This window comes from Macrosteles quadrilineatus, unplaced genomic scaffold, assembly GCF_028750875.1.
Source record: "Macrosteles quadrilineatus isolate MER2022 unplaced genomic scaffold, UCM_ALF_1.0 Scaffold_1__1_contigs__length_201487025, whole genome shotgun sequence".
NCBI lineage: Eukaryota > Metazoa > Arthropoda > Insecta > Hemiptera > Cicadellidae > Macrosteles > Macrosteles quadrilineatus.
In genome coordinates this window covers 89,253,029-89,279,053 of record NW_026542594.1, presented here as the reverse complement: position 1 = coordinate 89,279,053, position 26,025 = coordinate 89,253,029, and the positions used below count along the sequence as shown (strand labels likewise).

General features: G+C 35.4%; 1 protein-coding gene across 1 annotated transcript in view; it reads left to right on the top strand.

Moving 5' to 3' along the window:
- LOC128985646 (alpha-L-iduronidase) overlaps positions 1 to 22,547 on the top strand; it is a 126,387-nt gene extending 103,840 nt beyond the window's left edge. The window contains exons 12-15 of the mRNA XM_054405430.1: positions 5,262 to 5,384; positions 18,475 to 18,545; positions 20,481 to 20,596; positions 22,371 to 22,547. Coding sequence (XP_054261405.1) covers positions 5,262 to 5,384; positions 18,475 to 18,545; positions 20,481 to 20,596; positions 22,371 to 22,471 — 411 coding nt within the window. The 3' untranslated portion in view covers positions 22,472 to 22,547. The remainder of the gene's footprint in view (positions 1 to 5,261; positions 5,385 to 18,474; positions 18,546 to 20,480; positions 20,597 to 22,370) is intronic.
- The last annotated feature ends 3,478 nt before the right edge of the window (positions 22,548 to 26,025 follow it).

Below are 26,025 nucleotides of genomic sequence, written 5' to 3'. Positions count from 1 at the left end.
TCACTAAAATGGATGAGATCATATATTCAGTGCCGAAAGCAGTGTGTATGTCATGACAACTTGACGTCCGACTGGAGAAATGTTCCCTGTGGAGTTCCTCAGGGTTCAATTCTTGGCCCACTACTTTTCACTGTTTACATCAATGACATTAGTACAGTACTACACCACGTAAAGTTTCATTTTTATGCTGATGACCTGCAAATTTATTCTCATTTTAAAGTCAGCGATATAAATGAAGCTATAGACATAATGAATCACGACATTGACAACATTGTTCAATGGGCAGCACAGAATGGACTTAGACTCAATCCTGACAAAACAAAACCAATCATTATAGGTCACTCACGTTTACTAAACAAACTTGAAGAAGACAATTTACCAAAACTCACTGTAAATGGAATTACTTTGCAATATCAAAACAAAATCAAAAGTCTTGGATTGCTGATGAACCGCACATTAGACTGGACTGACGCGGTGGTAGATACTTGTAAAAGAGTATTTGCCGCCATTCACACAATGAAGAAGATGCAACGACTCCTTCCTTTTCACATTAAACTCTTACTGGTCAAATCACTTGTGTTTCCACACTTCAGTTACTGCAACACTGTGGTTAATGATATGACTGTGGCTTTGGCAACAAAACTACAACGTGCACAAAATTATTGTATTAGATTTCTGTTTGACCTTAGGCAGGACGACCACGTCACACCTTATTACATAAATGAATCAATTTTGAAATTAGATGACCTCAGAAACTCCGAATACTTTCAATCACTCATTCGGCTATCAATCTTGGAATTCCAAATTACATTACAAAGAATTTTGAATTTTTGAATGAAAGAGGTGCAAGGGATACTCGCTCTGGCTCGTCTACGTTGCGCATTCCTCGTCACAGAACAACTATTTATAATAAATCATTTGTAGTCACAGCATGCCGCCTATGGAACTCTATACCCGATGCTATTAAATCCATAGAAAACCGATCCCAAATGAAGGCGACACTGAAAGAATATTATCTCAACCGGATGGTAGTGGCGTGGCGGGATGGCGTGCGTTAGGCTTAGCTGCTGCAAAGAGTGTATGTGTGTGTGACTGTATGCTAGGAAAAGAAATGTATGTTATGTTGTTTATTATTAATTATGTTACGAAATGTGTATTTTTACTTTTGTTCATATAATGTATTATTGTTATTACTATTATTATTTAGAGGTTAACTGTAAGAAAGGACCATGAGGTCCTAAGTTCGCCTCAATAAAGAAGGATTTTCATTTCATTTCATTTCATCATGCTAGGGTAGTCATTTGTGAATAAAACATACAAGACCGGGCCGAGCATCACAGACCCTTGTAGTACTCTCTTAACTGGCTGTGGCTCTGATATTTATTTTTTCTTCATTCCATTGGATGATTCCTGAGTTTTGACAACTTGCGTTCGTCCTTGAAGGTAGATAGCAAACCATGCATTCGCCCTGCCTTTAATTCCAAGGGATGCTAGTTTTCTTTTGATATGGCTGTGACCCAGACAATAAAATGCCTTGCTGTAATCAATCATTACTGCTGAGGCATGTTTGCGTTCTTCTAGCTGGTCAATGATGAACTCAACAATATTTGTAACTGCACTAGATGTGGACCTTCACTTAATGAATCCATGTTGGTTTTGGCTGATGAGTTTTTCTTCCACAAAAAAACCCCATTAGTTGAGTTAGAAAAAATTTTTCAATTATTTTGGAGAATATGGATATGAGTGAAATAGGGCAGTAGTTTTCCACATCTGTTACAGAGCCTTTTTTGTGTTAGGGTATACTTTTTAGATCTTCAGTAAGGATGGGAACTGACTTAGATTTATTGATGACTAGCAACAGAGCCTGTTGTGGTTGAATACAACGGTCTATAGTAAAAAAATTAGTTTTGAATCCATACACCACTTTACTCACTCATATAATTGGTACAGATTAAGCACATAAACATTAGAATCTCACACTTCAAACACACTTTAACACACTTTAAACATAAATGCAAATTGTTAACAACATTTAATTGAAGAAAAATCAATTAAATAACAATATAAGCTGTTAAATTATTAACGGATGTTTCGTATGATCAGTGCCGGTTTAACCCATACGCGAACTACGCGGTCGCATATGGCGCCACGAAAAAGTGGGACACAATTTTTTTTTTAGAAGACAAAATTGGAAACAACTTTACTGAAAAAGTGAACAACTTAATTTTTTTGTTTTTTTTGCTCAGAGTTCAAGTATCCAAAGCACCACACCAAAGGCATTTTTTCTGTTTGTACCAATAGCACTTGAAAAATGTGTATACTTATACAGCACTTCAACTCAAGGACTCAAGGCATTGATTTGCAGTTTCGATTTGTAGCAAGCTGATGCTCGGCAGCGTACGGCGCGGCGCCTGTGGGTTTCATTTCATGACTCATGCTCAAAATAAACACGCAGCGCCATTTGTCACAATAAGAAACTTCCCCCTCCCTTCAGGTTTGACATAACATTAGGCTTTAGATTTATTTTCAGCTTTCATCAACTGGTCAGAGTTAACCTTTTTCCGCATCGTTTTCAAGTACAGGTCATAGTTTTGGAACGATCTTCCTTTAGCTATTAAATCCCTCGATAGTCGTTCCCGGTTTGTGGCAGCGCTAAAAAATCTCTATTTTGAACGTATGGCCATGGTAGGTTTGTCGTAGGGGCCTGTGCGCATGGCGGTCGCTGACTTGTATGTATGTGTGAGTGAGTGTGTGTGTGTAAGTATTTTTAAAATTTACTGATTTTTGATAAAAGTTTCTGTATCTGAGTTTCTGTAGATTTCTGATTTGTTTTATTGTATAAGCTGATTATGTTAAAATATTTATATTATGTTTTAAAGTACAGGTTAAGTGTAAGAAAGGGCCATGTGGCCCTAACTTTGCCTGTATAAATAAATGATTTTTCATTTCATTTCATAGTTCTTTTTATTTTCAATTGAAACCCTTCTGTCATCTGGATTTCCCGTCACCTCAAACTTTCTTAGAGCTTTAAGAAATTCGGCTTTGAGTCTCACTGCTTCTGGGTCCTTAGAGAATTTGAGTTTATGTTTTCTTTGTGTTTTAATCTTCTTTTGGGGGCAGGCTGCATCCATAGCTACTCTCACTATGTTACTAAAAGTTTTAAAAGCTTCTTCGGCATTGTTTATTGAGGTAACACTAAGCCAGTTTTCTTGACTGAGAACATACTTGAGGTTTTGCAGGTTTTTATATTTTAGGCAGCGTCCAATTTGGGCTGGATAACTTGAGTTGATGTGTGAGTTGAAGTTTACAGTACAGAGTTGAGCAGTATGGTCAGAAAGTCCTGAACTGATGACTTCTGGAGTGAGTTTGTTTGTATCCATATTTGTACATATCCAGTCAATGGAGGTTTGTGTTAGATTTGTTATTCTTGTAGGGGGAAGCTGTAGTCTCTGGATGTTGTGCATAGCAAGAGTTTCATTTAAGATAATGTGTTTCCTGTTAGGGTTACACAAATCAACATTAATATCTCACATGATGATGAGAGAATTTTTAATTTTTGTTTCCTCATTTAGTTGTGTAAAGGTGTTTAATGATTCCTCAAGGTCTCTGTTTGGCGGTCTGTAGGTTCCCAGTAGAAACAGGTTTGAGTCCTTGAATTTTATTTTTATAAGAGCTGCTTCAAATAACAGTTCTTCACAGTACTCGGAAACATCTATGCCTACTGTGCTACTCTCAAGGCTTTCTTTTACAAGAATGCATACACCTCCCTTTCTGTGTTCTATTCTACTATAGTGAGCCTTGAGGTAGAATCCAGCAGCTATGACGGTGCTGTTTATTGTGTCAGGTTTCAGTCCATGTTCTGTCAGAATTACTATGTCAGGTTTGGTTTCTTCTAAAAGGTGCTGTAGTCTATTTATTTTATTTGAGACTTCCTGTGTATTTTGGTGCAGCAGGATGAATTTGGAGTTTACATCCTGACTCGATTGTCTAAAAAACAGCCAGGTTGCGTTTGTCTTGTCTCTGCTGATGTTTGCAGTTTTCTTAAAGTAAAATCAGGCTGCATTGGAATAATCTGAGAAGGTGAGGAAAATACAAAGTTATTATCCTGTAGCGATGCCACCTCGCTTTTTACTACGTATCCATAATGCTTCTTCATATGTTCTGAATAAAATTCTATATTGTTTACAAAGAATTCATTGTAATCCTCGTCTTTGCTCTTTGGCTTAGCATTTAGGGGTGGATGTTTATTTTTATTTTTAGTCTCTTTCAGGCTTTCTCGAGCTTTTACTGTTTGTGACACTTGTGACAGTTTTTCTGGCGGGGTTTAGCTGGTTCCCCCGGTTGATACTTGCTCTGTTGAGGTCTCAGATGGCAGTTTTTCTGTAGGAGTTTGTCTGACTCTCCCTGTTGTAGTTTCGGTTGGCAGTTTTTTAGTAGGAGTTTGTCTGACTCTCCCAGTTGTAGTTTCGGTTGGCAGTTTTTTAGTAGGAGTTTGTCTGGCTCTCCACGTTGTGCTTTTGAAGGTTTTGCTGGTTCTTTCTTGGCAGTCAATAGCAAGTGTGTGATTTGTTTGTTCTAGGTATTTTGCATTTTGCAGGGATACGCTGAATATGTTAGTTCTATTATGATTTCTTTGAAACCTTTTATTTTTTAATGAACTTGATGTTGGAGTGGAAGGATTTGTATGAGTTATCGGAGAAATGGTGTTAGACATCTCTTTGTTCATCTGTATTTTCAGGGTGTTAATTACGTGTTCCATTTGATTTTGTTTAATTTTAATTTGAGCAAGTTCAGCTAAGAGGAAAGGACTGTGACCAGTGATACATTGATGGGTCTGGACTACAGCAGGCTTTGTACTAACCAGATTTTCCTCTTTTTCATCCAGCTTAGCTTCATTGTGTTCTTGTGTCAGATCTTTTATGTTCTGTTTTGAGAGAACAGAGAACAGCAGCAAAGGACCACGGCACGCTAACTTTGGCTGCAGTTAAGGGGTTAAAGAGTTGCCAGAATGTAGTTTGACTCACTGTATTAGTCAGCCACCGTTTCCTTAGAGTGTCCAGCCTAAACCTTCCTAACTTAGCTAGCTTATTTGTATGATGTTTTCTGAGAGAATATTCTCTTACTTACTGTTTCTTTATTTCCAAGGACCATTGATGGTGTGGGTGGCGGGGGGGACTACATCAAAATCTAATGTTGCAAGAACCAATTTAATAAAACCCATAGCTATAATATTGATGCAAAATAAATATATTTTTTTTCAGGGACCTGCTGTAGTTCAGTCCGGAATTGTCACAAGTGATTGGTTAGTTCTGAGTTTGCCAGCCAGGAACCCCAGTATAACTATGGTACATCTTTGCACCAACACACAGAAACAACCTGCCAAGGTAAAAACACAAACTTGTGTAAATAATATTATAATTTTTTTATACATAAATTGGTTGCATATTGATTCTTGGAGGAACTCATCATTCTACCTCAAGTGTTATGTCTCAGCTGGTTTTCTTTTAGCGTATTTCCCACACAGGAAATAAGCTATTACCATAAGTCTCATATGGTAAGACCTGGGGCCTGGGACTGATTTCCTTTTTTGTTTTGAGGTCCCCGGAGGCCAAAAAGACCATCCGTTCAAATTCATTTATACATATACAGGGTGATCAACTCAAGGAGGCCACCATTGGGATATCGGAAACGGTAAGAATTAGAGAACACTTTAAATGGGGGACATTCCCTTATTTTTGGTGACAATTAAAAATAAGAATTTAGTTTTTTGAAATTCAGCCGCCATTTTCCAATTTGGCGGCCAATTTTGAAATTTCTTACGGAAAACCCTATATTTGATCATGTTTTCGAAGAGAACATGCAATTTAAAAACTTTTTATTTTAGGAATTTTTTTTCATAAACCCACCCGTTTAGGAGTTACAGCCTATGAAAAGATGACTTCCGGTGTACTCATGTTGCATCATGTAGCTCCTAAGCGAGTAGGTTTATAGCGAAAATGCAAATATAAATACCGGTAAGTCTTAAAATTGCACCTACATTCCAAAAAGACCATAAAATACGTAAAAAATATTTATTCTATTATTTCCAAAATGGCAGCAAACTTTAAAAGTGGAAAACTGTGTATATTATGGCATTTCATGGTCTTTTTGGAATGTAGTTGCAGTTTTAAGACTTATTTACATTTGCATTTTCGCTATAAACCTACTCGCTTAGGAGCTACATGATGCAACATGTACACCGGATCTTTTCATAGGCTGTAACTCCTAAACGAGTGGGTTTATGAAAAATATTCCAAATTAAAAAAGTGTTTAAATTGCATGTTTTATCCGAAAACATGATCAAATATAGGGTGTTCCGTAAGAAATTTCAAAGTTGGCCGCCATATTGGAAAATGGCGGCTGAATTTCAAAAAACTAAATTCATATATTTAATGGTCACCAAAAAAGAGGGAATGTCCCCTATTTAAAGTGTTCTCTAATTCTTACCGTTTCTGATATCCCAATGGTGGCCTCCTTGAGTTGATCACCCTGTATACAATGCTTGATTTGTAAAAAATTAGGTGCCGTAACTGTAACATATTTAATGTGGTTATTACCTATTTACGTCAACATTTTTATCCAAAAGAGAGGTACCGGGACTCTGTTCCGCCGTGTTCCCCCGCAAATCGAACACTGCATATATATATAAATATAAATGTATATGTGTTCCGTTAGCAAGGTAACTGGAGCCAAAATCATCAGATTTTGATGAAATCTGCATGTTTGCTACGTTGGGGGTATTTTGCATTTGAGCAAAATAAGAGTGTACGTCATATTCTTTTCTTAGACTTTTTACATAGCACGGACACTTTATGAAATGTTACTGGCCACTTGATTGTATAATTTTTCACTGTGGTTTTGACATTTGTAACTAACTTTCTTGTATATGTCAAGTTCATTTTACTTTGCAAAGTGAACTGTGTGTAATACTTACATCCTTGAGTGGTCATTTTATTGGGACATTGACCGAAGTGAACTGCCCCAAACGGATTGAGGTAAAACTGATTTACTTATAAGCTGAAGTTAAAGATAAACCAAAATACCCACAACAAGATGTGAGCAAAAGTGATTGTTCACGTCACGTTGTATGGGTATTTATAGTTTGCGCAATTGCTGAAATATCGTTCTCACAGTTCAGGCATGCAGATTCAGACATCCATCATCTACATTGTTGGCGATGAACATACATGCACTAATTATTTGTTGTTGTTGCTGCACTGTAGTGATACACATTTTATCTATGTTCAGTAAAATTAAAAGAACAACAGTTATCTCAGTGTTATGAAGAGATCTCTCTATGAAACTATGTTTTGGCTCACTTAAGAAATAATCTTTTTGATTTTCCTTTGATGTCAGAAGTCAAGACAAAAAAAACAACTGAGGAAGAGCTTGAATTTGAGCTATCTCTCTCTGATATTTAAAGTTTAAAGCCTGTTCAATCATATGTTATTGTCATGTGTCTGGTAATTAATTTTTTTAAATTTGGTATATTTATATTTTCAAGTGTTTGTCAACAACAGTATGGCTGATTTTTATAATGAACTAGCTGGCCCGACAGACGTCGTCCTTTCCTAATGTGGTTTTATGTCAAACGCTCGTTAATTTTCAAGATGAGCTCGTTCGCATGGCTCAATCCTGTCCTCGTCCTGTTTGAAGTTCGTTCGCTACGCTCACTCACCTTTAGATTGGAGCTTGTTCGCTGCGCTCTCTTGCCTTCAGGTTAAGGTGCATTGTCCCTGAAGCGACTCTTGCGATAGTAGCTGAGCGACAGTAGCTGAGCGATAGTAGCTCAGCGATAGTAGCTAACCATGTCATTGTCCCTGAAGCGATTGTTCTAGACGATTCTGTATATTAGTTTGCTGACTTTCGAGTAAATTGGTGTTATAGTGCCATGACACCTCCTAATTTTAAAACGTTTTTATTAGCTCGCTTTCTTGTCCGGTACAAACTTTGCAATAAATTTTAAACTAACTTCCCGACGAGCTAGAGAAATGAAACTAGAGAAAACAGCTCACAAATGGATGACAATGTAAGACTATATTATTTAATTTTCATATTTCCTTTGGCTAAGCCCCATGGGCTTCCAAATTTTCCATGTTAACATTTTGAAGTCAGCCGTAAATATTTAAATTTGACAGGTCAAAAAGCTTGGGTAGAGGTACAGGTTCTGCTGCCGAGAGATTCTAAATATAAAATAAGCAGTTCAAAGGAGATATAAAACACATGACTACAGATAATAAGGGGTTGGCATGTATTACCAGGCCATATAAAATAGATTTAACATATTTACACATTAAAGACTGAAAAGTAGAAAATAAACTATAAATAAAAATACTTTTTTTAATGCCACGTTTTTAAACGCACTAAAAAGTAAAAATAATTTATAAATATGTGGAGGGAATAAATACTTAAAAGATTTAAAACGAAAAACGTGGGGTACATGCTATAGATAATAATAGTTCAATAGGTAAAGATAATTGTAAATCAGCATGCGCCCCACGTTTTTTTAATCCTTTTAATCCTAAGTATTTATTCTCCCCACATATTTATAAATTATTTTTTTACTTTATAGTGCGTTTAAAAACGTTGCATTTTTTTAAAAGTATTTTCATTTATAATTTATAATACGACCAAAACAAGTCTATACACAACACAAATCGCTCAGCGACTGCGACTCTGACTCCCCTCAGAGCAGACCCGCTACAGTCGCTGTGTTCAGCCGCTAGCCGCTCCAGTCGCAGTCGCATCAAGGACAATGGTCCCATTTGAAACAACGCTAACCAGTGCTCAGCTACTATCGCTGAGCTACTATCGCTCAGCTACTATCGCAAGAGTCGCTTCAGGGACAATGCACCTTTAGCTCGTTCGCTATGCTAACTCGCCTCCAGGTTGAAGTTCGTTCGCTATGCTCACTCACCTTTTGGTTGCAAATTAGCTGTTGTCATAAATAAAAAAAAATAATAGTGCTGCTCCCTGTTGGTAAACCTATTAACTTTTTATTGCTATTGAACATCACAGAATCAAATTGTTTAGTTGAACCAGTTGTTAAGATTCTTTAATTCCATTTAAATATGAGTACTCATAAGGTTAACATGGGAAACTCCAGAGCCACTGGGGCGGAACCCTTTTGACTGATCTGCACCAAACTTCACAAAAACCATCCTTGAATAATGCTTAATAATGCCTGAAAGTTTCATTACAATTTGTCGAGCGGTTTCGGAGTCCATGAAGGACAAACAAACAAACAAACAAACATACATTGGATTTTGTATTTAATATAGAAGAAGACAAAAAAAAAACAAAATTTTCGTTACTCTTGTCTTTATTTACAACAATTTTAAATTTAACTAGTGCTACATTTTAGTATAGAGAAGATTAATTTACTTAAACTAGAAAAATTTGAGGTTGATCATGAATCTCCAACTGCAAATGAAGAATGGATGCATTGAGTACACACATTACAAGATTTTCTAACCATGATAGAAATCACTGATCTGATACGAAAGATAAACTGAATGTGTTGAATAATAGTCATATCTTACAAAGGTTTTAGATACTTAAAAGAGGTAGAGACATTATGAAGATTCTATTAAAACACCTGAATTCAATTGGTTTAAAACAGAAAAATGAAATATTTTCATGATATTTGCTAATGACAAGAAGACAACAGCGAGGAGAGAGCATCGATCACTATGTAACTGAACTCAAACTTTTAAGCCAAGAATGCGTGTTTGATGCAGTGAACGCAACACAGTACGGGGAACACTATGTACTTTATAATTTCCTTTATAAATGGCTTATCTTCATCGTATATACAACAGCGATTATTTGAAAACAAAACATTAGACTTAACTGACACAGTTAGCAGTCAAGAGCACTCGGCATAGCCCAAGCTAAAGTTTATAATTTTAAACAAATTGAATACAGAATGCAAACTTGCACAGTAACTGAGACACAACAGAAATGTCAGTGTGATTCTCACTCAAAGTCGGGCGAAGGAGAGACTGTAGAAATGGTTTCAGCTGTCAAAAAGGTTACTGAGAAATTTTATTATTGTAGATTCGACCAACATTCCAGAGATCGTTGTCCTGCACGAGAAGCAATGTGTGGAAAATGTAGAAAGGTGGGCCACTAAGTAAAAGTGTGTAAAGCAAGCATAGCCCAGAATCTTAAAACAAATCAAAAGGATTCTGGAACATCTGCCGCCTTACTTGCAATTGCAGCCAATACCTCGCTACTAAATGATTCTTTAGTTGAAGCTAATGTAATTGGTTTCAAAGCATGTTGTCTAATCGATACAGGGAGTACTTCAAGCTTTATTAACTTATAGTTTGTCAAGTTGAATAAATTGAGGATGTATAAAGAAATACCCCCGCCGCAGCAAACCTGCAGACTTAGCGAATTTCCATTTGCCTGATTGGATTTACACTAAAATGTCTCCTTAAAAATATCACATTTATTCCCTATTTAAACAGAATTAGTTTAATGAGTACTTAGGTTTGCTGCAACAGGGAGGTTAAACAAGTTTTTTTAATGTAAAATGTTAAAAGGTACTGTAGTTTAGTAAGAAATTAATGTATTTTCCAAATTTGATCAAAATATGTTCATAAAACAAGCAAACTACAACAGTTGACTTATTCTCCATAAGAATAACATGGGAATTTAATATTAACATTTTTTGAATTTTCTCCGTAACAATTAGGCGCATAATTATGCTTCAATATACTAAATTATTTGTTTTTTTAAGCTCTACAAAATGGTTTAGAAAGAAATTGTGAAATTTTGCGTTTTTAGGGTCAAAAGTGGGAAAAACATATTTTTACCCCATAAAACCCCCCATAAACCCCCGTTAACATAGTCCAATCATGCTGGTTCGCGAACTCATTCAAGTTTATCCCGCCTTACACCTTCAAACCAAATTTTATCAAAATCGGACAAAAATTACTCAAGTTATCGTGCGGATGGACACACACACATATATATATACCGGGTGTCCAAAACCACCCGTACACCCCTTTCAAAACGTTGGAAACATTTTCTTACAAACAAAAAATAATACAAAACTAGCTAAATTGGGTACGTCTACCAAATGGTGATAATTTCAAATCCAAAATCACACCGGAAGTGGCTTTTTCAGACCGGAAGTTGACTTTTTTAAATGTAAGCTACCAATTTTGATTACAGAATCGGATTCTAAGTTGAAAAATACATGACTTTTGTATAAAACATTTTTTGAAAAAACTAGTTTGCTACCTCTAATCCCCTATTAAAGTCAATAATTTTGGGTCATTCATCTGTCAAAGTTACTGGAAACAATAATAGAGAAAAACAAATAACAAAGACTACATAAAGAAATATGATTAATAGAATCAGCTGTTTATTTTAAACACCCTAGTAATTGAGTAACAGCTGGTCAACACATTGCTTAATTTAATTTTGGTTTAAATCATTTGTTTTTACATTTGACCATTCTAATGTGAAAACAAATGATTTTTTTTATAAAATGTGATATTAAGTAATGTGTAGTCCAGCTGTTACTCAATTACTAGGGTGTTTAAAATAAACAGCTGATTCTATTTATCACATGTCTTTATGTAATCTTTATTATTTGTTTTTTTCTATTATTGTTTCAAGCAACTTTGGCAGATGAATGACCCAAAATTATTGACTTTGATAGGGGATTGGAGGTAGAAAACTAGTTTTTTTCGAAAATGTTTTATACAAAAGTCATGTATTTTTCAACGTAGAATCTGATTCTGTAATCAATATTGGTAGCTTACATTTAAAAAAGTCAACTTCCGGTCCGAAAAAGCCACTTCCGGTGTGATTTTGGATTTGAAATTATCACCATTTGGTAGACGTACCCAATTTAGCTAGTTCTGTATTATTTTTTGTTTGTAAGAAACTGTTTCCAACGTTTTGAAAGGGGTGTACGGGTGGTTTTGGACACCCGGTATATATATATGTGTGTGTCCATCCGCACGATAACTTGAGTAATTTTTGTCCGATTTTGATAAAATTTGGTTTGAAGGTGTAAGGCGGGATAAACTTGAATGAGTTCGCGAACCAGCATGATCGGACTATGTTAACGGGGGTTTATGGGGGGTTTTATGGGGTAAAAATATGTTTTTCCCACTTTTGACCCTAAAAACGCAAAATTTCACAATTTCTTTCTAAACCATTTTGTAGAGCTTAAAAAAACAAATAATTTAGTATATTGAAGCATAATTATGCGCCTAATTGTTACGGAGAAAATTCAAAAAAATGTTAATATTAAATTCCCATGTTATTCTTATGGAGAATAAGTCGAATCTTCAAATTGGACGCAGCTAGAGATACTTGTCCTTTTAGCGAATTTCCCTATAGGGAAGTAGCTATTACCGTAGGTCTCATGGTAAGACCTGGGCCCGGGACCGATTTACTTTTTCATTTTGATGTCCCCAGAGGCCAAAAACACCATTCGTTCAAATTTTTATATATCTATATATATATATATATACCGGGTGTTCAAAACCACCCGTACACCCCTTTCAAAACGTTGGAAACATTTTCTTACAAACAAAAAATAATACAAAACTAGCTAAATTGGGTACGTCTACCAAATGGTGATAATTTCAAATCCAAAATCACACCGGAAGTGGCTTTTTCAGACCGGAAGTTGACTTTTTTAAATGTAAGCTACCAATTTTGATTACAGAATCGGATTCTAAGTTGAAAAATACATGACTTTTGTATAAAACATTTTTTGAAAAAACTAGTTTGCTACCTCTAATCCCCTATTAAAGTCAATAATTTTGGGTCATTCATCTGTCAAAGTTACTGGAAACAATAATAGAGAAAAACAAATAACAAAGACTACATAAAGAAATATGATTAATAGAATCAGCTGTTTATTTTAAACACCCTAGTAATTGAGTAACAGCTGGTCAACACATTGCTTAATTTAATTTTGGTTTAAATCATTTGTTTTTACATTTGACCATTCTAATGTGAAAACAAATGATTTTTTTTATAAAATGTGATATTAAGTAATGTGTAGTCCAGCTGTTACTCAATTACTAGGGTGTTTAAAATAAACAGCTGATTCTATTTATCACATGTCTTTATGTAATCTTTATTATTTGTTTTTTTCTATTATTGTTTCAAGCAACTTTGGCAGATGAATGACCCAAAATTATTGACTTTGATAGGGGATTGGAGGTAGAAAACTAGTTTTTTTCGAAAATGTTTTATACAAAAGTCATGTATTTTTCAACGTAGAATCTGATTCTGTAATCAATATTGGTAGCTTACATTTAAAAAAGTCAACTTCCGGTCCGAAAAAGCCACTTCCGGTGTGATTTTGGATTTGAAATTATCACCATTTGGTAGACGTACCCAATTTAGCTAGTTCTGTATTATTTTTTGTTTGTAAGAAACTGTTTCCAACGTTTTGAAAGGGGTGTACGGGTGGTTTTGGACACCCGGTATATATATATATAGAAATATAGATATATATATATAGAAATATATATATATATATATATATATATATATATATATATATATATATATATATAGATATATAAAAATTTGAACGAATGGTGTTTTTGGCCTCTGGGGACATCAAAATGAAAAAGTAAATCGGTCCCGGGCCCAGGTCTTACCATGAGACCTACGGTAATAGCTACTTCCCTATAGGGAAATTCGCTAAAAGGACAAGTATCTCTAGCTGCGTCCAATTTGAAGTCAATCGTTCAAACAAAGGTATGTGAAAGTCAGTTTAAGTTTGCTGGGACATAAATGCAATGATTTAAAGTTGACGGTCCCTGAAGAACTGCGCTGATTAACTCATTGGACATGATGTTATGAAGCTTTCAAATGCACAAGTTTAGTTTGGGGGTAAAAAACCTCCCTTTATGGTGTGATCCTGTGCCAAGGTTGACCCGCCAAAGCTTTTCTGTAATTTAACTTGTGACTGCAAACCGATTGCGACCAAGTCTCGAAGTTATTAACAAGAGGACATGCACTTCATAAAACAAGAAGTAGAATTTTGACGTAAGGGATAAGAGCACCCCTGGAGAGCGTTACTGGTTGTAACGAATGACATAGCAGGCCCGTTTTTGACCCTGTCAGCGCCCTAGGCACGTCTAATAGTAGTGCCCCTTTGCAATATATATATAACAGGGTGTACACCGACCGGGAAATCCGGGAATCATGCGGGAGACCTTTGAACCGTGAATTTTGTATTTCTACCTAGAGTTTTCAATTTACCGTGATCGCGCATGACAACAGTGACGTTTCCGTGACCGCGGGAGACAATAATAAATGTCTACACACGGCCGCGAGTGATGATCAGAATTTTCCGCGATCGCAGAAAACGATGATGGTATCTACTATCTACAGAGCCGCAACGGATGATCAGAATATTACCACAATCACGGAAGACGATTGATGTCCACACGACCGCGGGAAACCTCAAGAACTTTGCCGCGATCGCGGAAGACGATGATGATCTCCACAAAACTGCAGGACATGATTAAAATTTTGCCGCAATCGCGGGAGACGATTACCATGGATTCACGACTGCGGGATACGTACGATATCTACAGGACCGCGGGAGATATAATAACTATTTCTACATGGCCACGAGGGATGATCAGAATATTGCCGCGATCACGGAAGACGATGATAATGTCCAAATGACCGCAGGAAAAGATCAGAATTTTGCGTCATTCGCCGAAGACAATTATCTCCATATGTCCGAGGGAGATGATGACCATTTTACCACAATCGCGGGAGGCGACTACTATGTCCAAACGACCGACGGGGACCAACGGGGGTCTTCACGGCCGCGAGGGGTGGTCAGAATTTGACCGCGATCGCGCAAGACGAGGATAATGTCGTCACGACCGCGGGAAAATATCAGAATTTTGCCTCATTTGCGGTAGACGATAATAATCTCCTCACGACTGCGGTATACGTCCTTATATTGCCTCGATCATAGAAGACGATAATTTTATGTCCAAACGACCTGACTGCAGAAAATAGTAAGAATCTTGCCGCAAACGCGGGAGACAATTACGATACCTACACGGCCGCGAGGGGTTATCAGAAGTTTACCGCGATATCATGCAAATACTACCACGAATTTTTTTTAATTTCCAAATTTTTGGCGCCCCCCAAAAAAGCCAATTGCCTCGCGCCCTAGGCACGTGCCTACCGTGCCTATTCGGTAAATCGGCCCTGTGACAAAGGAAAGAAACATATGGTAGTGGACTATTCACAAAGGATAAATAAGTTCACTCTACTTGATGCCTATCCACTGCCAAATATAGACGATCTTGAGCCAACCAGTAGCAACTAATAAAGTATTCAATGCAATTAATTGACCTCAAACAAGCTTATTGTTGTAGAACACCTAGCTAGGACAAAGGCAATAGTTGCTAAAGTAGGGCGCGTAAATTGTCATAGAATTTACAAACAATCTGTATTGAGCTAACTTGAACTATCGACCGCAACACGTCATCAACCTCAATGCAATCTCAAGTGTCCGGTGTATATAAAACAACCCGGTGACTGATTGGCATTCATTCCCTGATTCGATCTCGACTTACTGCTCTGCACACACTCCTGACGACCCCCCTGGGCACGATATCCCTCTGGTTGCTTCCAGGTATGTCTTGTCTGGCTCGTCCTATCAAATCTTGCTCCCATACAGTAATTATTCTAAATTAATGTAAAGTTGAGTCCTGGTATTTTAGTGCATTTTATATTAAGTTTGTATGTTTGTATAATATTTGGGGTGTAATAAAGGTCATTTGTTTGTCACTTGAGAGTTTAATTCACCCTGGCTCGCCAACCTTGACATCATCATCAAATACCTATATGTGAAGATGAAAAGCCATACACAGTTTTGAGGCCGCTGGTCGCCTGTTCCAATTCAGAAGAATTCCATTTGGTGTGACTAACGGCATAGACTAAGAAACACAAGTAGACTCCTCATCCCATTGTAAATTTCGAAGCTTGTTTTTTGCATCTAGTTCATGTACGTCCACACTGATTGCTAGTGTACAAAAAATTTTGTTCGTTAACATTATCATCGACAACCGCAACCGTGGTGAAATATTGAAAATCTCCAGCGGGCCACAATCACGGTAACACTATCATCGACACTCTAAATGACAGCGACTAAATCTTGAATGTCTCCTGCGGGCTGCGATCATGAGGACACATCACCGTCACCCTCGGCCTCGGCGATATCGTGAACATCTCCCTTGGTCCACAATCCACAATCACGGAGACATCATTATCGTCACCTGCAATCGCAGCAAACTGATGGTTTAAAAAAAAATATTTTTTTAAATCTAAAAAAATATTTTTTTTCAATCCTCTGCGGCCTCTTTTTGCTTGCAGCCCTAGGCTGCAGCCTAATCGGCCTAGTGGTAAATCCGGCACTGCTAACTGCCTGTGCTGTCTATGTCTAAATCACTGTGATCTTCATCAGGTATGATTCCATCGTCATCTAGGTCACTTATTTCATCATCCAAACAGTCTCTAATTTCACTACTATTCATTTTAATGAAATCTTTCACAAAATAAAACAATGAAACATAACCAAAACAGCTGCACAGTAGACTTATGCACATCGTTTTGCAGCTGACATAATTCTTCTGCCCATAGAGTAATCGCCAGTTTTTTTTGTCCTAGGACGCTAGGCATGAGCCCGGAATTGTTTTCCACATTACTTCAGGCTAGACCTAGGGGTTACGGCATTATCACTTAAATAAAATCCATTGGTGATTTGGCGGGATTTGAACCCGGGACCCCAGCAATTGGAGTCCCGTGCTCTAACCACTAGACCAGCTAGCTCCCCCACAGTTACAGTAGTCATACCTACTATATTAAGCCCAGTTTGATCGAGATTAAAGTGAATTAGACGCGATTCTGTAAATGCTTGCGCCATCGACACGGGCATGTCGATCGGCACTCGGAGGGTTACCTCATGGGAAGATGTGCCGCACAAGGTACTTCACTCTGTCAGATAGCTATTGTGTAATGCGACTAATTGTACACCTCATGTCTCATGAGAGATTTTCCAAACATAGTCGCAGAACCACAATGAGAATATCCCTACCTTTATGGCTGACAAGCCCTGGTCCAGTATTGATGAAGAAATATGTCTGTACAAGTAAAAATGATGCCCTTGTAGAATGATTAGATCTCTGAGAAGCAAATCATCAATATACTTTGATTTGGAGGGAAGGTGGTTCTGAGTCCCAAGTATCACTAAGACATCTTGTGCCAGCTGGACTACAGAGAGTATACATCTAATGAGTGTCCAAACGATCAACGTGAGGATGATCACGAGTACAATGCTGAAAATATTGTAATCAGCAGGAAGTTCCAGAAGCACGAAACAATCCTGATCCAACATCATCTGGAGCTCCAGAAGAGATGCTCTTGGATAGGATTCGCCCAAGAGGATAAATATCAGACCTCCAGCCTATCCTACACATTATGTCTGCTACAACTATTTGAAAAACTAGTGGGGGAGAATGTATTTAATGCGCTTTTGCATACCATAGAACCAACTTTTTTAGTTGAAACAGCTGACTAAATTATTTAATTATTCCCTTTTAATATGAATACTCATAAGGTAAACATGGGGAACTACAGTTTTGAGATAAAAAATATGCCTATATGTTAATCGGGAATGTGAGCTATCATCATGCCAAATTTCTTCCCAATCCGTCCAGTAGTTAATGCGTGATTGAAGTTCAAACAAACAAACAAACAAACACACAAACTTTCACATTTATAATATTAGTATGATAATAAAAGCCACATTTTGGTTACTCTTGTCTTTATTTACAAAGAAATGCCGTTGTCTTTAAGGCTTGAAAGAAAGTTTGATTGAAGTAGACAAAGAAGAAATGAACCCTATAGGCCTATATCAATTGAACTATGGTACTTCAGAAGTCTGACCAAAGACTGTAAACATACATCAACAAAAGAAAAAAAAAACTACATCGGATCAAATAAATTTAAGAAAATAAAATAAAGAAGAACTAGGCCTACGTTTAGTTGTGCACTCTTTGTTTATGAAAATCTTCTACTTAAACACAGGAAAACTGTGTAACTAGATGTGTCTACCATCCTTCTCACTCCTTTGTATGATAGGCCACGTGTCATCTGGTGGTGAATCTGTTAAACTGACTGTATTTAAAGACCAAACCCCTGATAAAATATTGTTACAATGTGTAGGCTACATACGTTTTCAAATTAATGACCCAAAAATCACTTCTTTCTTCAAAATATTTTTTAGTTTTATCCAGCTTTTAACAAATGTGAAATATGGATGTTATTCTTCCAGCTGCTTAGGAACAGCATTTAACAGTGCCAAGAAAGTAAAGAACAGTGTAAAGAAACTAAAATTAAAATTTCTAATTTCAGGTTCTTAGCTTTCATGCACTCAATGTCACATTCAATCAAGTTTTACTTCTTTGGCACGATTCTGATACCAGGTAATGTGAACCAAAAACATATGAGAATCAATATTGTAAGTAATGAGAGTTATAAGCTAAGACGAATACTTAAAGTTAAAAATAAATACATGTACACCTCTAAACTATCATAAACATAGAAATACATTGCCCCAAAGAAGTAACAAATCATAATTTAACCCCAAATTTTTTAGAAGAGGTGAAACCAGTGTTTGGTGAGTCGGTGACTCAGCTGGTAGCGTCACATATTTCGGGCCCAAGGCAGTGATGTCGTGGGTTCGGATCCTGGTCACTGCCGAAAACATTTTATCAGTACAGTTCACCTTACTGTACCGGCTCACCTCTTGCTTTGCTGGATACGTTCCACGCACAGATCTGTAGTCTATGTGGACGGGCAAATGCAGGGTTAAAAGAGGCCGCCAACCTCTTAAAAAAATTATTATTAATTTATAATATACAGGGTGACTGGGCTAGAGGTTTTGAGAAACACTTAACTCATGCAGTGTATACAAATTCATTTTTAATTTCAAAATTTATTAAAAAAATATTAAAGAAAGAAAACCGTGAGAGTAAAATAACCACAGATAAAGTTATGGTTTAATGCCAACAACTGTTTAAAAAATTACCTGACTTCCCACTAAACATGATTACATGATTATTAGTTAATTTGAGTTATTAGTTGATTATTAGTTATTAATTTAACTCTATGACAATGCCTATCTCATGTATATGATCAACGGCAAATAAACCATTTCATTTCATTTCATTTAGGCTAGTATCATTGACTATTGGATACTGAAGTTGTATTAATAGTCAAAGCTAGTAGTCACAATATAGGCTAAGTTGTTATGACCGGGAATGTCACAACTCATTAGTTACATGGAAGTATCGCATTTTCCTTCACTGCTAGTTTGTTGTGAAATAATATTATTAAACTTAGGCAACATCTTATTTACTTTACTGAACGTTTGTATTTCGCTGAGACCGCCGCGGCTCACGTGCGGTTGGAGTTACTAGAGCTGGCATGAGGGTGGTAGCCGCCGCGGTTGACTGCAGTTGATACTAGGATCACCGACATCTGCACGCTCGCCCTGTGGACATGGCTCTCTGTGTGTTGGTGTATTGTGTAGCTGTAGCTGTAGTTGTTGTAGTGCTTATGGTGTAAGTTTACAATGGCCATGCAAGCTGCTGTGGAACCAGAAAACTTTGATACTGAACTGTTCATTGAAGAAGTACAAAAAGGAAGATGCATTTGGGACATGCAATGCAACGACTATAAAAATCGGGTTTTAACAAAGTTTGCGTGGCAAGTGTTATTCAAAATTTTTCTGAAAAGAACTGCCATGTGGAACAAAGAAAAAAAATTGATAAATACTGCCTGGCTGTCCAGTGACGGTCAATTTACACCGCAACAGCAGCAATAGCCTTGTCTACAGCCGCTGCCATTTGTACGGTCGTAGACGGCCACCACAGCGGCTGTCTCCCTCATGTGTACATAGCCTTAATGTAGTGTAGTTAGAGAAAACATTGTCCACAGTTTCTCTCCCTTTACAGAGGTTGCAAACCCCTTGCATTTAGCTGCACTGGGAGCGTTTTTGCAAATGTTGGCTACTGCTGCTATATGTAGTCAACTCTTCTAGAACATGACCACAAACACTTGAACTCAATACATTACTATTCTTTGGCTGTGCTATGTGCTCTAAGTAAGAACGGGGTTTGCAATGCGATCATCCATGTCCACACTCAGTGCATTATTGATGTTGTAACCTGTACCTGCACTAATTTAATTTCTTGGTTGCAATAAACAATTTGAAACATGTTTTGTTATTGCCAACCTGGAAAAGATGTCAACATTGATAACAAAGGTTAAGATGACTTATTATGAAGGGTCCTACTATACACTGATAACATACGGTATGGATGTATGAACTTCTAATTTTATGTTTGTTCTTTTAGATGTCTGAAAACTTATGAAGTATACTTCTGCAGTGGGGAATGTCAAAATGGGAATTTCAGTAAAATTACAGACAGAAATATTATAATGCTCTCTTATCAGTTTAAATCTCCTTCAGGTAAATTAATTTGTACCTTTGTACTAATAGTTTATTTGTAATTAATAGTAAAGCCTAAGATAGTAAATTTAAAATATGAAAAGTTTTTACGACCTTTGTCAATTTACGAGTCTTCAAAGGAAAACTTATGAAATTATTTTACTACCAGACTTTTTAAGGAAAGGTTGGGAAATGACAATGATCACATGTTTTAATTGATCTTTGCAGCTTTTTCTTTATAATAAATTTTGAACTGCTTAAATTATGCTTGAAGGAATATATATTGACATAAATACACACTGTATAATACAGTTTTAAAGGACTATACTCAATTCCCATACGTAGGACGGGCCAAAAGCTTGTTTTTTTTAATTTAAATAAATTTTGTGTGCTAATTTTTTAGCCTATTTTAATTTATAAAGGAATTCCGCATATCTACAGGAAAACATCTTTCTAATAGTTTGTGTATGTGTAGATTTTCCCTGCGATGCAGACTAGCTGAGAAAAAAAGGTTGACTATTAATATATAGAAAATTGAATCCCAGATGTTTTTAACTCCTATGAATATATAAGCTCTTTCCCTTTTTCTTTACAATATATATGAATACATTTTTGGTTTATACAAAAATTTGTTTAGTTACATACTGTCCTAACCCTTTGATAAAAAAAATGTATTTGAAATATACGAAATACCATAATATAAAAAACTTTAAAAAATATGCGTTTCTTCATTACAAAGGTCATAAGTAAAGTGGACCTCTAACAGAAAAAAAAGGTGGTAGAAAAATTAATTATAATACAAAAATATGCAAAGGTACAACACCTTCCCCTATAAATATAAAACCCTATGCCAAACTTGACCATTTTAATAAGAAATTAAATTACTGAACACCAGTAAAAGTCATCGGTACTCTGATGTTGATCTATGATATAAAGTTGCCTAGGAAAAATAGTAAAAAATGATTTACAAAAAGAAATATCTGAATGAAATTTCTCAACGGATAAAATATAAAATTAAGTATGGTATCTACTTCAAAAACATATGGTACACTTTATTTTGTTAAATTGATAATTTTACTTGACATGGCTAAATTAAGGTTTTGAATGTGGCCTTAAAAAATATTTGTTTTCAATACCGTTTATTATAGATACTGATTAAAAATGTAAGCACATCGGATATCCAGGATTATAAATTAACAAATTGAAAATTTAGAAAAACAGTAGAATTAAAATAAAACAAACTAACCATGTAACTATGTAACTATGTTGTTTAGCATCAAAATAAGATTGATTTATTTACCTAACCCGCCATGTTAAACTTCCCTAGCCCAAGCGTGATGTATACAACTTCTTTACTTCACGAGTGAAGTTAAGTTTCAAAAACTCACTCGGTGAAGTAATGAAACCCATTTAAATAACATTGAGTGCTCAACTTAAAAAAAATATACCTCTAAGGAGCCGACGACACTAGCTGTGCGCTTGAATTTTATTGTTATGCTTTAAAGTATTTCCCTAACCTAGCTTTGTTTGTAATAGAATGTTACTGTTAGAAGATGAGTGAAATGGATAATGAAAAATATTGTACGTAACCCCCTGTATATTGTGGGGTCAGGTAAAATCTTGTACATTACACGTTACGCAAGAGCGTGATTACATCATACCGCTCGTTGCACAACATCCACATGCGTTATATAAAAACGCTCTTACTACGCTTTTAAGGTAAATAACTATAATACCTATCTTAATAACTATAATTAATAACAATAATAACTAAAATATTCTGTTTATTTTCCAGATTCTCTTTCCACAGAAGGTACCAGGGGAAAATATATAGTCAGAGCGAGAGATTATTGGGATCAAGTCAGTGATTTTTCAGATGTGCTTCAATATAATTAAAAATTATATTTTTTATGCCAAATATTTTACAGGACGTGTTATTTTAGTTTTTTAATAAAGGGCTTGACTTCCTCAACCCCATTTAGTAGTGTATCTTAGGCCTACATACAGGGTATCCCGTGAGTACCCAATTCTCTTATACCATACCATTTATAGTAACGGAGGTCACCTACCTGGATATATATACCTGGATATATATACCCGGAATTCAGTATGTCACTACACCTAATTTGAGGCTTGACTTGGTATTTTGTCTGATTGAAGAGTTACAGTAATTTCACTCTTGTTACTTTGCCAACTATGTTTTGGAATGTTTTTCAATCACAAGGGTTTCCTTCAACTTAAGCTTACAAAATATTGGACAAATTCACAATCCATCCATAAGAAAACAAATTATTGGCTTAAAATATAAAAGTGGTGTTAGTTACGGATAAAAATACCTGGAGCATATTATTACTTGTACACTATGGTTCTGATAGACTTATTAAACCTGCATAGCTAGTGTTGAGAATCAGAAACACACTTTTAGGAACCTTATATTGAATATAGAGTAACATTCTTATAAGTCCTGTAGAATTTACATTAAGGGGTGAGTTCATAAAAAAATAAAAAAATCTGTAATTATTAGTCAAAATATTGAAACCTTTTCTGGATATTACCTGTAAACCATAGAAACAAAACAAATGGGTTGGATTTTTTTCATTCCCCGTTTTACAAGGGTTTACTAGATCATGTACGGATTAAAATCGATAAAAGATAATTGATAACTTTTTCTCTCTAAGTGTTTCTCAAAATATGCTCAATGGTCTGTAGGATGGGTTTTCTTTGGAATACAACAATTAATGGTCCTGTAACATTTTGTATGTTTTAACTAGGTAGTTTTTTTTGAAAACAATTAACAAAAAACATAGTATTAAAATATGTTCTATTACCCTACAGAACATAGAATTGAACAAGCTATTAATAGTCAAAGGTTATATCTAGGGTAAAAAATACGACTTTCGGGAATCCACAGAATCAGCTGTGATCTTTGTTTGAAAGCAGCTGTGGTCCCGCTGTTCCAAAATAAATAAACAGCTAATATATGATACCGATACCAATACCTATACAATTAAATATAGTAGATAAAATTAATTTTATATAATAACTAGGTATTGGTCAAATAATTGTATTACTAAAATACTCAAAACAAAACAATCAAAGGTTGAAAAAAAACACGATACATTATTAACTTGAAAATATTTTTTTTCAAGGCAAATAAAACTCGTATGGTCTTATATTTTATGTTTTTTAGATACAGAATTTAATGGACAACAAAAATATGTTAAAATACCATTAAAAAAATCTGTTTTTTCATGAACTATATATGGATTTGACTTATAAAATTTAAGTACTGGTAAAACATTGCTTTTTTCTATACCCTTATTTTGTGTTGTCAATAAGAATGTTTTTATTATTATTTTATCATTATACAAAAAACGAAGTGCAATAAATAAATACAAGCTGCTATACCCGTGCTTTGCAACGGGAAGGAAATGTGACCTAGAGCAAGGCCACCTAGAGAGCTATTAAAGTAATTGTCATGTGTGTTTTGAACGGCAACTCTATGATTTGGTTTGAAAATATAAACTGATTTAAAAGTGTAAACCTGCTTACTTTCAAACCCCTACTTTTTATGTTAATAGATCCAAAAGAATATGACAACATACCTTAGTGTACCAATAGCATCAATTGCTTCATATTGATGCTTCACAAATGACATGTTTTACCATAATTCTTCAACTGTAGTCAAGCCTCTTTACATGTAGCTTACTATATAAATTACAAAATGAAACTTTGAGCAATTCTTTACAAAACGTGTACAAACTTTCTTTAAAACCAAACATAACCCTCCTAAATCTACATAAAACGTCACAAACATTTTTTTCGAGTAAATAAACAAACATCAGTTCATTATACTGACCAGCTGTTTCATTAACTAAATTAAATTAAATCATGTTAACTTAGGAAGCATGCCAGGCGTAGCCCTTTGGAAATCAGCCTGTGGGGCAGAGCCCTTAGGAAATTCGTCCATATCAATACTTTTCGGCAAATCTACATACTCTAAGCTTCATTTTGATGTGCCATATGCCTATATTTTTATTTGGTAAATGGCCTTTACCGTTTACATAAAATTTGATTGTATCACTTTAATAATATAATAGATAACAGAACACCAATCCTATTCATGTGATATTAATCAATTAATTGTGCTTTTGAAAGAGTTGTTGTAAAAGACTAACTAAACAAAATGAAAGTAAAAGGTAAAGGATATGTTTTAGCATGTGAAGAGCCATATGTTATCATCCTTTGAAGAGCAGTGTCCTGATCAAAACATGATGAAAGAGCCGAATACTTGATAAACATAAAAAGATCAAAGGAAACACATTTATAAAATTCGCCTCAAATACTGCTAAGTGACTGTTTCATGTTCTTAAAATGTTAAGTGAAAATGTCTTAGTTTAATTAGTAAATTTCTGCCAAATAACCGTCAAATAAAGTAATCATAATTAATTACACATCTATATTAAAAAATATCGGTTTTTCTTTTCCGAGTCCGTTCGGCTCTTCTACCCGACCGATTTTCATAATTTTGGTCTTAAATTAAAGGTATGCACACTTAAATTTGCCATCAAGCATCAGCATTCATTTATCTACAGTATTACTTGACTAAAAAACATAAATTAGATTTTTTTTTTATTGTTACTTCAATTGAAGATATATTTCCTCAGTTATAATTACGTAATCCTATATGTTTTGGTCTAAGAACCTTCAGTGAAATACCAGCTTTCATTTGAGCCCTTGATTATTAAGATCGGACGTACCTGAAGCGCGCTGCTGAATTCCAAACAATAAAAAATGTAATTATTTTGGGAATTACCGACGACCAGTGATCAATAACCCCATTTTTATTTTAGTTTGTTTATATGTTTTGTTCTTAAAATACTCCTAGAAATAAAAGCTTTCATTTGAGATATAGATCGTTCGTATCAGTTATGTTCAAAATACTGTATTACTCAATCAAAAAACATAAATTTTATATGTTAAGGAAAAGTTACTCTTTGTAAAGGAATAAACAATAATTTTATATTCCTCTATGTCAGCTGTTTACAAATGTTTAACAACATTTGTTTACATCAATCATATGTACTTTTGTATTTTTCATTACAACAATTCAATTCTTTCTAATAAGTCTTACTCATTTTTCTCTTTACGTTTTTTATAAAATTAAGTTTTTTTACACTAAATTCACTCGGTCCTTCAGTATTATTCCCCATATGTTAAATTGTTTGCTCTTTTTAAATTATACAACAGGTCTTTTAAATGGCACAAGGCTTATTGTAAAGAAAATGCATAAAAATATTTTAGATTTGGAAATAATAACGGGGAAGAACATCGGGCAACGTGTACTCCCAGTGGCGTAACAAATTTGTACGGCTCCGCTGCAAACTTATTTTTTGGGCCCCCCCTCTCATGAGTTATTTTTAGACCACCGATACAACATAATCAAACAC